A 14868-nucleotide genomic window follows, 5' to 3' on the forward strand; every position below is an offset into this window, starting at 1 on the left:
AACCGAGGCGTGCGGGATGCTCCTGCAGCACGAGGTGGGCATTACATTGGTTAGTCACCTTTAAGCCAACCTCTTATCCTCTCAGGACTCAAGTCTTGAATTAGAACACTGGGGCTTAAATCCCTGCCTGGCACGTGATAGCTGAGTGTACCGGACACTTATTTTTGCCACTTAGAACTACAATGTTCTTGGTTTCACATGAGGAGCCTGGGTAAGAAACTGGATATCGGTCCCTGGTTTTCCCATTAGTGTAGCGAGACCAACCTTCTCTCCAGGTATAAACAGTATGGAAAACACGAATTTCCTGAAAATATTTACATGTTTTGTTCCTGTTTTGCCTCCTCCAACTGAAGCGAGACATAGTTCTGGGAACGTTGCGGTTTACCACAGCGAGGAACGCAGCGTCCGGCGCTCGAGTCCCGGCTGGGTCGGCGAGGCCGGTTGCCCCGGTAACCCCAGCAGGCTCCAACACAGCCCGCTACGATTGGTTCAGCCTGCGGCTCGCCGGTCTCATGGTATCCAATGGACGTAGAGCTTATTGAGCGGCCGTAGTAACCGGCGTACTCTAGAAGACTGAGCGGCTTGTGGAAGGTGGAGGACGGCAGGCCATGAACCTGGGGTAAGCCGGCGCGGTTAAGGGAGATAGTCATCAGCCGAGAGGGCAGAGCGGCTGGGCTTCCCCGCGGAGTCTGTCGGAGAACCTTCCAGACGGTCGCCGCGTGAGGTGGCGGAGCTTAGCTCCCCGAGATAGATTCGGGGCTGGGAGCGGCCTTGGCGGACCCCGCCAACAACTCAGTGATTTCCTAACTCGCTTAAAACCACTCGACCTCTTTTCCATCTCCCGAGTTTAGGATGGGGAGGGAGAAAAGGCTTGGCGAGCAAAAGCTTGGCGGCTTGGCGTGCTGGGGCGCGGGGTCCGCGTATCCAGCCTTGGGGTCTTGGGAAATGTCGGCGCGCCCACCTGGGCCGCCAGCGAACCCGGCCGGGAACGGGGGGCTTCTTGGGGGAGGCGAGGAAGCGGTGTCCTCGGCGACTCGCCAAGTAGTGTTGTGAATAAATAATGAGGGCTGCTGGGTGGATTTTCATCCCACCGAGGTTTATTCACGATAGGAAAACGGGCAAAGTCACGGAGCGCAGGCTTAATTGCACGTCGTGCAGCAAATGAAGGAAACGTTCCGCAAGGTGGGGCTGAGGGAAAAAACTCAGGTTGTTTACGGTTGCCGGGTGTTTTATTTTTATTTTGGGGAGGTGAGTGGGTGGGATGGGTAAAGTTGGGTGGTGTTTCATCAGCAGAGGCGATGAACTATTGAGGACCGTGCAGAAGAGAAAGCTTCCAAACCCTAGCCTTGTGGCGTTTTACCTTTAATAAACAAAGTGAGGTAATTTGCTTTTTCCCCTCCACCTGAGCCAGTCCACAGGTTTTTACGTTTCTCCCCCCTTGACGGCTTGAGTTAATTTTGTCTCTCAGACACTCCTTCCATCTTAGATGATGATTTACGGTATGGTAGGGGCCATCCTTTTTGTTATCTGGGGTTTTTTAATTAGGACCTAAGTCCTAATTAAGTCTGCTGTGACTTCATGCCCATACTTTTGACATATGCTAAATGGAGCATCATGGTAGTGACAGGAGTCATTCAGTGTGAATATGTTTTTATTGGAAATATTCAAAGTAACTGGAGCTCTGGCCAGATGTGCCGGCTCTTGCGTGCTGTGCGTTAGTTCTGAGCAGATCCTCAAACTAGAGTTGTAGATGTCTTGCTTCTCCGCTGAGGTCTTTGGTAACAGTGTGGTTTTTCCTAGAGTTAAAAAAAAATTAAAGTGCAATAGCAGCTGAATTCACTACTGCTTATTAACAACACAAATGTTTTCAGGTTAGGGATAAATACATGAAACTTTCAAGAATTTTCACACTGTACCTCTTAACTTTTTTACCTTGGGTTGGAAACCATTTTTGATTAAAAGATTTGGTTGTTATTTTTTTCTAAATTGATGTATAAACTAAACATTTATACCTAAGGTTTAAACGAACATTTTTGAGTAATTGAAATGTTGCTTTTTCCTTACAATGACAAATGCCTTTCTTTGTGTTACAGAGATGGTTTAAAGCTTGAAACTGAGCTACTGGATGGAAAAACCAAGCTAATATTGTCTCCATTTGGTATGTTGTATTACTGGAACTCTAGAATGTTAACATTCCTATATAAGATTGTTAATTTAATATGTTTTACATGTAAAAATTACATCCAAGTGATATTTTGGAAACTGCTTCCCCAATTGTTTTAAAATTTACTTTTAGGTAAAGTTAGATTATGTCACTGCTTTACTTTTTTTATTTTCAATATACAGATACTTTATTTTCAGTATCCAGAATCATAAAATTGAACATCGCAGTATATTTTGTGTAATATGTTATATTTGTAAGACAGGTGTTCTTCTTGCCTAGTAAGCAGTACAGCTGAAATTTATGTAATTTTTTTCCATGTAAATACTGTAGTGCTTGAGAAAGTTAAATCAACAGTAAGACCACAGTTGCTCAAGACATTTTTAATGTTTGTTTTAAAATTCAGTGTAGTAATTGTTTTATCCTTTGGTAGTTTCATCATTCAGCTTATTGTCCCCCATATATCTTTTTATAGTGTTGCCTTAAAAAGATAGCCAAAATAAACCAAACAGAAATAAATCCTGGAAGCTCTTAGTGAAAGAGGACTCAGCGTCTAAAGTTAATGCTTTCATAAATAATATTTCTGTTTCACATCTTAACTGGTACTAAAATTTTCTTTCATAACTGCCTTATGTTTTTGGTTGATAGTTTAGTAATTTTTGTTTCTTTTGTAGAACGTAAATCAAAAATTTCTCAGAAGGTAAGCCAATTGATTTTCAACCTGACCTGTTTTGTGCAGTTTTTCTTGCAGTGCTTTAATATGATTTCGGGGAAGTGTACAGTTATTCTAAGGGGTTTGGAGTAATGAGAAGTTAGCGCTGCCTCACAGAAATGGAGACATAATTGTTCAGTTTAAGAAGCTCTGTGGAGTCCCTTTCTCTTACTCAGTCCTAGTGAGTCTGTGTGAGGGCAGTGTTCTAATGTCAGTGCTGTCTGCTATGGTAGCCGTGTGTAGTTACTGAGCACTTCAGTGTGGCTGGTGTGACTAATGTACTGAATTCCCCTTTTCGTTGAATTTTAACTGATTTAAGCTTAGTATCTCCATCTTGGACAGGGTGGATCCAGAGATCTTTGCAAGCAGATGTTCAGGGAGCGAGTGTTGTTACACGGCAGGTTATGCTGTAGCTTGGAACACCTGCCTCTTGTGTCAGAGCACCTTGGTTTGAGTCTCAGCTCCACTTTGGATCCAGTTTCCTGTTCATGCTCCTGCTAAACAGCAGAGATTGCTGATGTGCTTGGGTTCCTCAACCAAGGTGGGAGACCTGGATGGACTGCTTGGATTTGGCCTGACCCTGCTGGGCCGTTGTGAGCATTTGAACTTGGGATGTTATCACAGATGGTGGCTTAACCCATTCCTGTTTCTACCATTTTGCTTGTTTGTTTTAGCTATTTGTTCCCTATTTTTTCTACTTTCAATTAACATTTGCAGAAATTTCTCCTTTTCTGTAAGTTACTTTAATTCTCATCTTTATAGTATCTTAAAATCTTTGCAGATGGAACCCAATTTGGGTGATAGGGCGCTTTCCCCTTCAGCTGTGAGCCGTGAAGGCTTTGTTATTTCTTCCAGGTTTAATCAAGGTGGTGAAATTGGACGAGTAAGCACTTAGTAAATGGGTGATGGTGGTTAGAGCACTTCCACGAGATCCCTATATTTACTCCTCTCTGTATTTCTTTTTTTTTTTAAAAGATTTATTTTTATTATTTTTTCATTGGAAAGGCGGATATACGGAGAGGAGAAGAGACGGAGAGGAAGATCTTCCATCCGATGATTCACTCCCCAAGTGAGCGCAACGGGCCGATACTATGCCGATCTGAAGCCAGGAGCCTCTTCCGGGTCTCCCACGCGGGTGCAGGGTCCCAAAGCTTTGGGCCGTCCTCGACTGCTTTCCCAGGCCACAGGCAGGGAGCTGGAAGGGAAGCGGGGCTGCCGGGATTAGAACCGGCGCCCATATGGGATCCCGGGCGTGAAAGGCGAGGACCTTTAACCACTTGCGCCACCGCGCCGGGCCCCTCTCTGTATTTCTGTACAGTAGTTACCCCCTACCCATCTATGGTTTGATTTTCAAGGTTTAAGGTAACCCAGCGTCAACTTTGTTCTGAAAATGTTAAATGGAGAATTCCAGAATTCAACACTTCGTATGCTTAAGATTGATGTGTCTAGATTGTGCATCATTCTTACTAGCGTGATAAAGTCTTGTTCCACTCTGCCTGGAATGTGCATCCCTCTTTGATGCAGCAATCCAAGCTGAATATTACCCTGCTTGCCTTTTCACCTGGTAGCCATAGTGGTTGCTTGGCTGTCCATTGTGATATTGCAGTACTTGTTTAGAGGGTTCAGTACTCTCCATCATTTTGGATATCCACTGGAGATTTTGGAATATTTCTCCCATTAGTATTTTTTACTGTGTAGTATTCTATACTCTATAGTACAGAGTTAAAAAGCTGGTATGTGTGTCCTTAATCAAAAAATAACATTGTGTATTATTTCTGTCCTTTTCCTATTCATGTATTTAAAATAAATACTTTTATTTGGGTCACGTTAATCTGGTGCCCTTTTTCAGCAAGCCTTTGCTTGCTGCCTTCCAAGTTGGTATTAACAGGAAGCTGGAATCTAAAAAGAAGCCAGGCACAAACTCAGTCACTCTAATGAGATGCACTTGTTCCCAGAGGAGTTTAATGGCTGTGCTACACCCCAGTCCCCATTTGATTGGTTTGTTCATGAATTCAGAGCCGTTCTCAATAAAGTTAATGGCATCGCACTTTCGTTGTAACTATTAGAAAATTCTACCAGCTGCCTAAGAGTGTTTTAGAATTTCCCCCCTCCTGAGGAATTAGAGTGTTCTTAGAAGATGGTAATCTTATGTACTGCCTTAAAGCAGATCATTGAAGTTCATCTATTGGATTTGGAACTCAGAAATACTGATGTAACCTAAGGCTGTATTCTTATCAGGAATTTTATGTTCTTATAAGGAATTCTGTATTCTTAGTAAGAAACTTCCTTTTCTCGTAATTATAGAAGTTAGAGGGCCTGGCGCGGTGGCCTAGCGGCCTAGTCCTCACCTTGCATGCCCCGCGATCCCATTTGGGCGCCGGTTCTAATCCCGGCAGCTCTACTTCCCATCCAGCTTCCTGCTCGTGGCCTGGGAAAGCAGTCGAGGACGGCCCAAAGCTTTGGGACCTTGCACCTGTGTGGATTACCCCGAGGAAGTTCCTGGATCTTGGCTTCGGATCAGCATAGCATTGGCCATTGCGCTCACTTGGGGAGTGAATCATCAGACGGAAGACCTTCCTCTCTGTCTCTCCTCCTCTGTATATCTGACTTTCCAATAGATAAATCTTTTTTTAAAAAAAAAAAAAAGAAGTTAGAGACCTCATTCCATAATTTTTTTCTTTATAGAAGATAAATAACAAATCGGTTTTAGTCTTTTTTTCTTTAATCTCCTATTTTCATAGTTGTGTTAAAATCTCTTTTCTGTAAGACGTAATGAATTTTTTCTCGTTTTGCTTTTTACCTCGTCCTGGGGGGAGCTGAATGACTGTGCCATCTACAGACTGGCCTCCCATTTTTCATAGATTGACGAGTTCCCCCAGTGTTATTTTAAACACAGCTGAACCCCATAGATCATCAGGTTAACATAGGTGTAACCTGGCTGTGTTTCTGTCAAACTTTTTCTTTTTTAATAGTTATTTTACTTATTTGAAAGGCAGAATCACACATTTTGTATTTTTTTTTAAAGATTCATTTATTTTTATTGGAAAGTCAGATACACAGAGAAGAAATAAAGAGAGAAAGAGCTTCCATTCCCTGGTTCATTTCCCAAGTGGCCGCAACAGCTGGAACCGAGCTGATCAGAAGTCAGGAGCTGGCAGTGGCTGGAGCTGAGTCGATCCGATCCGAAGCCAGGAGCCGCCTCCGAGTCTCCCATGCAGGTGCAGGGTCCCGAGGCCTTGGGCCTTCCTCCATTGCTTTCTGAGGCCACAAGCAAGGAGCTGGGTGGGAACCGGCGACCATATGGGATCCCGGTGTTTGCAAGGCGAGGACTTTAGGTGCTAGACTATCGCACCGGGCTCCACATTTGTATTTTAAAATGCTTCTTTGATTCGTTTGGCCTTGGGATCCTGGCACTACATAAATTGTTGAGTTAGCCAGTATTAAGTAAATACATTAAACATTGGCTGTATAGTATTTTGGAATATTACTGGTTTTATTACATGAAAGCCTTGTCTTATAAGAAGTCATCTAATCCAGAAAACATTTGGGAAACGTACGTGTATGTGTGTGTAAAGATGAATTTATCTAGAAGGCATGGAGGGGAGAGACAGCTTCCATCTGCTGGTGCATTCCCCACATGACAGACAGGTGGGATTGGGCTAGGCTAAAACTAAGCCAAAAACGCCCTCCAGGTGTCCTGTGTGGGTGGTAAAAACCCAGGGATTCAGGCCATCTTCCACTGCTTTCCCAGGTAAGTTAGTCAGGGAACTAGATTTAGGAGCAGCTGGGACTCAAACCATGCACTGACGTGGTTTGCTAATAGTGCATGAATTTTTTTTTAAAAGATTTATTTTTATTATTTTTTTTATTGGAGAGGCAGATATACAGAGAGGAGAGACAGAGAGGAAGATCTTCCGTCCGATGATTCACTCCCCAAGTGAGCTGCAACAGCCGATGCTATGCCGATCCGAAGCCAGGAGCCTCTTCCGGGTCTCCCACGCGGGTGCAGGGTCCCAAAGCTTTGGGCCGTCCTCGCCTGCTTTCCCAGGCCACAGGCAGGGAGCTGGATGGGAAGTGGGGCTGCCGGGATTAGAACCGGCAGCCATATGGGATCCCGGGCGTGCAAGGCGAGGACCTTAACCACTTGCACCACCGCGCCGGGCCCAGTAGTGCATGAATTTTAATAATCTGTGTCACAAAGTTGACCCCAGTTGTGCTCTTTGTAATTTAGTAACCTGAACTTGATTGACTCTGATAATTTATTATTTTTGCTGCCTTCATTTAATTTTCCGTTCTGGTTTTATAATACAAGTACTTGTGTTTGTGTTTGAATGGATGTGTACTGACTTCATGTCAGTTCATTACTTTTTTTTAAGGTTAATTTCTTTTTATTGAAAAGTTAGATTTACAAAGAGATGGAGAAACAGAAAGATTCGTCCTCTGGTTTACTTTCCAAGTGGCTGCAACAGCCAGAGCTGAGTTGATCCAAAGCTAGGAGCTTCTTCCGGGTCTCCCACAGGGGTGCAGAGTCCCAAGACTTTGGGCATTCCTCAACTGCTTTGCCAGGGCACAAGCCGGGAGCTGGTTGGAAGTGGAGCAACTGGGATACGAACTAGTGCCCAAGTGGGATCTCAATGCATGCAAGGCAAAGACTACTGCGCTGGGCCCAGTTCATTACTCTTCAAAAATTACTTGGGTTTCTGTGTATTATTTCTGATGTAATAACTCAGGTAAATTAGAACTCCAGTTATTAGATTTGTTTAACAAAAATTTATTTTGGTTATATAATTTTGGTATGTGTATAAGGCTGCATTCTTGGTTTTATTCCATCTCCAATTTGGGTTGTGAGGGTAGAGAGTGAGTAGAGTAAATCCCAGTCCTTATATTCTAAAAGCTGGATGTCAGGTACATAACTGTGGCACAAATAGTGAATGCTGTACTAGCTTCATGAGTAAGGTGGGATTTTACTAGAGCTTGAGATAATTTGTGGTCAAGGGAGTACATTAAGAAAACAATGAGCAAATTAATAAGATATATAGCATGAACTGAATATAGGCAGTAGTGTGTGCCTCGGGGGAAGGAGTGGAACATAGAATGTCGGAGAGTTAACTGTTGGGAGGGATCTGTGCATGAGGACTTGGAAACTGACGTAATCTTATGTTTTTGGGAAAAGGGCTTCAGGATAGTTGTGTGAAGGACAGACAGTTGTGACAGGATGGCCAGAGAAGTTGTGATTGCAGAAGTGTAAGGGGTCTTAGAAAGCTTTGAATTTATGGTAGCTAGAGGAATAGAAATGGAGATATTTTCAAGACAGCTTAAGGGAGTGCAGTGTACTTCTTAGCAATTTGAGGGTGGTACTTAACATACTACCCAGAAAAGGACTACAGGAATCAGAGCAGGCAAGTCCAATGGAAGCTGTGGTTGGGGTCAGCTGTGTAAGCCATGTGTAGAGGCTGATAATCCACAAAACATTCAAAATGTTGAATAAGTTTTTACTGATGCTTAAAATAATTTAAAAATGTAAACTCTAGCAGTCTAACATAGTGGGTATTTTAGCAGCTGGGCTTGGCTTTCTGCTTGTCAATCAGGTTAGGCTTGTTCTGATTTCTTTAGTTGGAAAGTGAGTTCTTCATCTTATGCCATTAACCAGCTAGATCATGGTGGGTATTGGAGTTTTCCATTCTTCAGCTGATTAAATTCAAATAGTTGAAAGGTTAAAAGATAAGGAGACATTTTATTTCATTTATTTGATGGGTAGTAAGAGCTCCTGCCTGTAGGCTGAAATGCCTCAAATGCCCAGAAAACAGGAACGCAATCCTAGTCTTGCACTTCGGTGGCAGGGACACAGTTACTGGAGACACACCAGTTGTCTTTCAGGACATGTATTAGTAGAAAGGTGGAATTGGAGCAGAACCACGAACTGAACTCCTGTATGGGAGGTGGTGTCTTCAGTGTCTCACTAAATGCCTACCCTAAAAAAGGCCATTTTAAAATTGAATTACTGGTGTTACCCAAAACCTAGAGATGAATATTTGATGGAACGGTTAAGATACTGCTTAGGAGGCCTTGTTGCCTTGCACAGTACCTAGTTTAAAGTCCCAAACTCTGCTTGTGATCCAGTGTCCTGCTAATTAATTCACACAGTCAAAAGGTGGTAATGTGTTAGCTCAAGTAGGCCCTACCACTCATGTTAAATCCCCAGAAAGAATTCTAAGCTCTCAGCTTTGTCCTGGCTCAGCCCTGACTGAACTGGGCAGTGTACAACTAGAAAATAGCATTAGCAGCCCATTTGATGACCTTGGTTTTAAGTTCAAGGTGAAACCAGTGCACGTGGTTGTGTTTTGTTTTCTCTTTGGATTTGGGATTTGTCAAATCTGCATGACCAAGAGCAGAGCAAACAGCAGAGGGAAAAAGGAATCTGGTTAACTATAGAGTTTAAGATTCTTTTTTTCTTTTTAAGATATATTTTATTTTTATTGGAAAGGCGGATATACAGAGAGGAAGATCTTCCGTCCTATGATTCACTCCCCAGGTGGCCACAACGGCTGGAGCTGAGCCAATCTGAAGCCAGGATCCAGGAACTTCCTCCGGGTATCCCACGCGGGTGCAGGTCCCCAAAGCTTTGGGCCATCTTCCACTGCTTTCCCAGGCCACAAGCAGGGAGCTGGATGGGAAGCGGGGCCACCAGGATTAGAACCGGCACCCATATGGGATCTCGAGCGTGCAAGGCGAGGACCTTAACCACTGTGCCATCGCGCCGGGCCCTAGAGTTTAAGATTCTTAAGGGATGGTGCCTGCAGGATGACTTGAATGGCTAATCCTGAGCCTGCAAGTACCCTCATGGGAGACCTGGAAGAGACTCCTGGCTCGGCACATAAGCTCAGTTAAGTTGTTGCAGCCATTTGGGGAGTGAACCAGCAGATGGAAGCTCTTTCTGTCTCCATTTCCCATTCAGTTCCCTGCTTATGCCAGGAAAATTAGCAGAAGGTGGCCCAAAGATGTGGGACCCTGCACCTGCACCAGAGATCTGAGGAAGGGTCCTGGCTTCAGATGGGCCAAGTGCCAACCTTTGCGGCCACTTGGGGAGTAAACCAGCTGATGGAAAATCTTTCTTGCTTTTCTCTCTGTAAATCTGCCATTCCAATAAAAAATAAACCTTAAAAAATGAGGTTATAGAGAGATTGCAGTTATGAGTGTTACACTGTTATACAGTTAAGCTACTACTCTGGCAAAAGTACATAAGACAACATGGAAGCACAGGAGTAGAATTGTAGGGCATAAGAAGCCACAGTGTTGGATGAATGAGTAATGAGTATGTGGATGTCAAAGCACCAGAAATTAAGACAGGAGTCATGTTTAAGGGTAATACACAAAAGATGTTCAAGCAATCAGCACTGGTGTGATTCTGTAAATGTGTGTAAAGAAAAGAAGTAGTGTCAGTAGTATAATAATAAGATGAGAGTGAAGTGAAATACGGATGTCCTTTAATGACTAGAATAAAAATTCTTCTGTGTTCCTTGTTGTCCTTAAGTAAAATGATTTGTGGTTGTTGACGAAGTTTTGAAGATTTGCAAAGATGAAGTATTAGATTGTCATAGCTGTAATATCTAAATGCCAAAGTGTAGAAAAGTTTATAGGACTGATTCAACACAGATTATATAAATTTAGCTAGATTTTTCTTGAACTGTTAAAAATAAGTTTCTCATGTTTTAACAGATGGGAAGTAAGACCAAGATTGTAAAATGTGCTTTAAGAACAAAACAAAGTGGACACTTTATAAAATCAACACAAAATTCTTACATCAGGAGTGGAAAACTTGCACAAAATAAGACAATTGACCCAGAAACATCACAGGCAAAAGGTGAAAAACATAGACTGACTTTTTCACCTGCTAAGGATTTATGTAAGCTGTATTTAGATAAAGACTATCTTCATATCCAGGATAAGATTTCACCTGCCACCCTTAACATACAAAGGACTAGAAATACTGCAAATACATCTCTAGTGGCTAAACCGCAGTCTTGCAAGAAGCCCATGACAGCTGAAAATATGAAGGGTGGCTTGGTGTGTCTGACACAAGACCAGCTGCAACAGATTTTGATGTCGGTTACCCAAGGAAACCGGCCTGTTTCCCAGCCTGGGGATGTGAGAGAGGAGGAAACAGGTAAGGTATTGCTCAAGTTTTTTTTTTTTTTAAAGATTTATTTTTTATTTTCATTGGAAAGGCGGATATACAGAGAGGAGAGACAGAGAGGAAGATCTTTCGTCCAATGATTCATTCCCCAAGTGAGCGCAACGGCCGATGCTATGCCGATCCGAAGCCAGGAGCCTCTTCCAGGTCCCCCACACAGGTGCAGGGCCCCAAAGCTTTGGGCCATCCTCGACTGCTTTCCCAGGCCACAGGCAGGGAGCTGGATGGGAAGTGGGGCTGCCAGGATTAGAACCGGCAGCCATATGGGATCCCGGGCATGCAAGGCGAGGACCTTAACCACTGTGCCACCGCGCCGGGCCCCTCAAGTTTTAATACGTTTGTTTTTTCAACATGCTGCAGAATTTCAGATCTGTTGGATTTTATGTAAACCTCATAAGTTCTAGTTTAACATTGTAAATATCTTTTAAAATATTCATTTATTGGCCTCTTCTTTTACAGTTTTAATATGCTATATTTTAATGTCAGTGCTCAGGACATAATTCTTACATATCATAGCCTTAAGGAATTAAAATCTGTGGACTCTCAAAAGATGATAGTGTAAAAATCATGCTAGTTAAGCTTTATCTGGAAAATTGCCTGTGTTTTTTAAGGCCGAGGATAAGGAACTTCAGCATGAAACTTTGGAATTGCGATAAAGCATTGGTTTCTTGCTGCTTGCATTTGCTCTTCCTATCCCTCAGACTCAGGAGTAGGGGAGTATAAAAATCTGTGCTGTTTCACAAGTTAGAGCATTTTATTATGTTTTAAAGGTTTTCTCGTTGCAACTTTGAGCCAAAGAATTATGAATATGATGATAATGGAAGCATTAAAATTATAGAATAGTGAAATAAAATGAAATTGACATTCCCATGGAGAGGCCTCACAGTTGATAATGGTGATTAGATAACTCATTCTCCAAAGATGCTCAAGATGGAGCCATTACTCTTTTGGTCCATATTATTCTTTGTAAAATGAGGAAACTAGAATTTCTCTTGAGTCTGAAATTCTAGTTCAGAGAACAGTAAGTAACAACTTATTAGGCATGATGAGAAATAATATCACAATCATGTACTAAGGTACACGTTAGATGTGCTTTATCTTCATTGGGAGATCTGGCACTTTGGAGGAATTACAAGTTTTTGGGGCAACATATATGTACCTTCTCATAAACAACATGCGACTATAACTAGAACATGCAGTTTGTCCAAAAAAAAAAGTTTTTCAATGATTTTACAAGTTGATGAGTTATTTTCATTTCCCTTTGTTGTGTTTTGTGTTAATTGTAAAAATATGTCAGCCAGAACTAATAGAAGGCTTTTTCCTGTTTACTTATTTTTGTTTGGTAGAAGAAGCTACATGGCTATGATCATGAGCAGTTCTTTTGGTCTCTGGGACTCAGTTTGTGTTGCGTGACAGATACCTACCTCTAGGATTATTGTGAAAGTTGAGCAATGTGTAACACTTTAAAAATTGGATAGCAATAGACCATAAGTTGTTGATAAAAAGTATAATTCAGCAGTAATTGTAAAACCTGTGTTTTATCTCCTAGATCAATATAGTCTTAACATAAGCAATATTCCTAATGAGGCAAAGGACGAAAACACTGTAGGATTACTCCAAAAGGTTGAGGGGGTGTCAGCCATTCTGCACGGGAATGGAAACCAGGAGGCCTGCAAGCAGTCTGAGCAGAAACTTGACGTGTATGTAGCTCACACTTGCTGTTGGGAAATCATCTTGGGAATGTATTTTGCTTTACGTTTACTTCATGTGAAAGTTGTTGACGACTTGGTGCTTTTAAGGTTTGTTAATGCTCATGCATAATAAAGTTTTTTTGTGTGTTTTATTCAGAGAGAATGAATGGAAACCAGCTGGCATATTCAGTACTCTGGGGGAAAGGGAACGTGATAGAAGTTTGTTGGAGGCAAAAAAAGCCCAATGGAGGAAAGAACTGGGTGGGTAAATTTTATTTCCACTACTAAGTTTTTTTGGTTTGTGAAATATGTATTGAGGAATTATGTCTTTCAGTGTGATTATTTCCAAAGTCTTGTATTGTTTGACAACCAGAGCAGTCTTTGAATGCATAAGAAACATTGTGGTTCCACATTGCTGTAGGTTGTGTCTTTATTTGATACTCTGTGGTATGCACTGGTATTCTGAAGCCTCTGTAGTTCAGATTCTTAAGCTTTTCTTTTTTTTTTTTATTATTGTTAATAACATTGTATTATGTGATACAGTTTTATAGGTGCTTGGACTTCCCCCGCTCCTCCCACAGCCCTCTCCCCATGCTGCATAACCACAGTTCAAATTCAGTTGAGATTCTTTCATTGCAAGCACATACCCAGCATTGAGTCCAGCATCTTATTGTCCTGATAACTTTAACGGCTTCTTGGGGAGGCCTTCCCTGGTTTGAAGGCAAAGCTAACAGAGTAAAATCCTGGTCAGTTAAAAGCCCCAACAAAACATCAGCAACAATATATAGTGTTATGGAATTGATTGACATAGTATTGAGTAAATAATATGTTAAAAATAATGCAAGTTCAGTTTTTCAAAACACATGTGTTGAGACAGTGTCAATGACAGGATCAAAAAAATACAAGTTAAATTAAGGCAAACATGTGGTATCTAACCTTTTGGGATTCGCTCATTTCCCTTAGCATTATAGTTTCCAGTTGGGCCCATTTAGCCACAAAGAACTGCATTTTGTTTTTTTTAATAGCTGAGTAGTATTCCATGGAGTAGATGAACCAAAGCGTTCTTATCCAATCTTCTGCTGATGGGCATTTCATTTGCTTCCATGTTTTTGCAATTACTGATTGTGCTGCTATGAACATAGGGGTTTGTTGACAAACACCTATGTTGGCTTGTCGTGAACAAACGTGTTGGTTTGTCATGAAACAGGTGTTTTGGATATATTCCTAGGAGTGCTATTGCTGGATCATATGGTATGCAGATTTTGAGTTGTTTAAGTGTTCTCCATACTGATTTCCATAAAGGCTGTACTAACCTGCAGCCCTACCAGCAGTGGAGTAGGGTTCCCTTTTCCCCACAGCCTTGCCAACAAGTGTCGTTGGTGTTCTTTTTTAGGTGGGACAATCTTAGTGGTGTTAGGTGGTACCTCATCGATGTCTTAATTTGGATTTCCCTTATTGCCAGGGAACTGGAGCATTTTTTCATATGTTTGTTTGCCATTTGGGCTTGTTCCTTTGTGAAATGTTTGCCCATTTCCCGTGCCCATTTCTTGAGTGGTTTGTTTGTTTTGGTGTTTTGGTTGTTTTGAAGTTCTTTGTATATCCTGGAGATTAGCCCCCTATCACCTATGTAGTGTTCAAAGATCTCCCACTCTTTGGGTTGCTTTTTTACTTTGCTGATTGTTTCCCTTGCTGTACAGAAGCTTCTTAGTTTGATGAGGTCCCATTTGTTTATTCTGTTCTCAACTGCTATTGCTTTTGGTGTCCTTAGAAAGTCAGGACCTACTCCTAGGTCTTGCAGGGTATTTCCTACATTTTCTTGCAAGAGTTTGAAGGTTTCTGGATGTAGGTTTAGGTCTTTTATCGAATGCATTTTCATATTTTTGTTACAGAAATCCTATGAATTTAAGAATGATATTGCTAAAAATTGATGTATTCCTTATTAAAATATTCTATTCCTTCCCTTGTCACTAACTCAGTAAAGCTTTCATCTGAGCAATAAGTTTGGGCCTGGCACAGTAGCCTAGCAGCTAAAATCCTCACTTTGCATGCACCAGGATTCTACATGGGCGCCGGTTCTGATCCCAGCTGCCCCAGTTTCCATCCTGCTCCCTGC

At 42.0% G+C, this 14868-nt stretch overlaps 1 protein-coding gene across 15 annotated transcripts in view; it reads left to right on the forward strand.

Moving 5' to 3' along the window:
• Window positions 1-550: 550 nt before the first annotated feature.
• Window positions 551-14868, forward strand: part of CCDC66 (coiled-coil domain containing 66) — a 35811-nt gene continuing 21493 nt past the window's right edge. For 10 of the 15 annotated variants that reach the window (XR_005885313.1, XR_005885314.1, XM_040994663.1 and 7 more), the window contains exons 1-6: window positions 551-619; window positions 2094-2158; window positions 2836-2861; window positions 10590-11037; window positions 12614-12764; window positions 12913-13016. Coding sequence is in view for 13 of the 15 variants with exons in the window: in XM_040994663.1 (XP_040850597.1) it covers window positions 609-619; window positions 2094-2158; window positions 2836-2861; window positions 10590-11037; window positions 12614-12764; window positions 12913-13016 (805 nt within the window). In the remaining 2 variants the exon portion in view is untranslated. Of the gene's footprint in view, window positions 620-2093; window positions 2159-2835; window positions 2862-10589; window positions 11038-12613; window positions 12765-12912; window positions 13017-14868 lie in introns of those variants that run through there. The other 5 variants (XM_040994667.1, XM_040994672.1, XM_040994671.1 and 2 more) reach the window with 4 other exon arrangements.

Source organism: Ochotona curzoniae, unplaced genomic scaffold (assembly GCF_017591425.1).
Source record: "Ochotona curzoniae isolate NIBS_2020 unplaced genomic scaffold, NIBS_Ocur_1.0 contig_908, whole genome shotgun sequence".
Taxonomy (NCBI): domain Eukaryota; kingdom Metazoa; phylum Chordata; class Mammalia; order Lagomorpha; family Ochotonidae; genus Ochotona; species Ochotona curzoniae.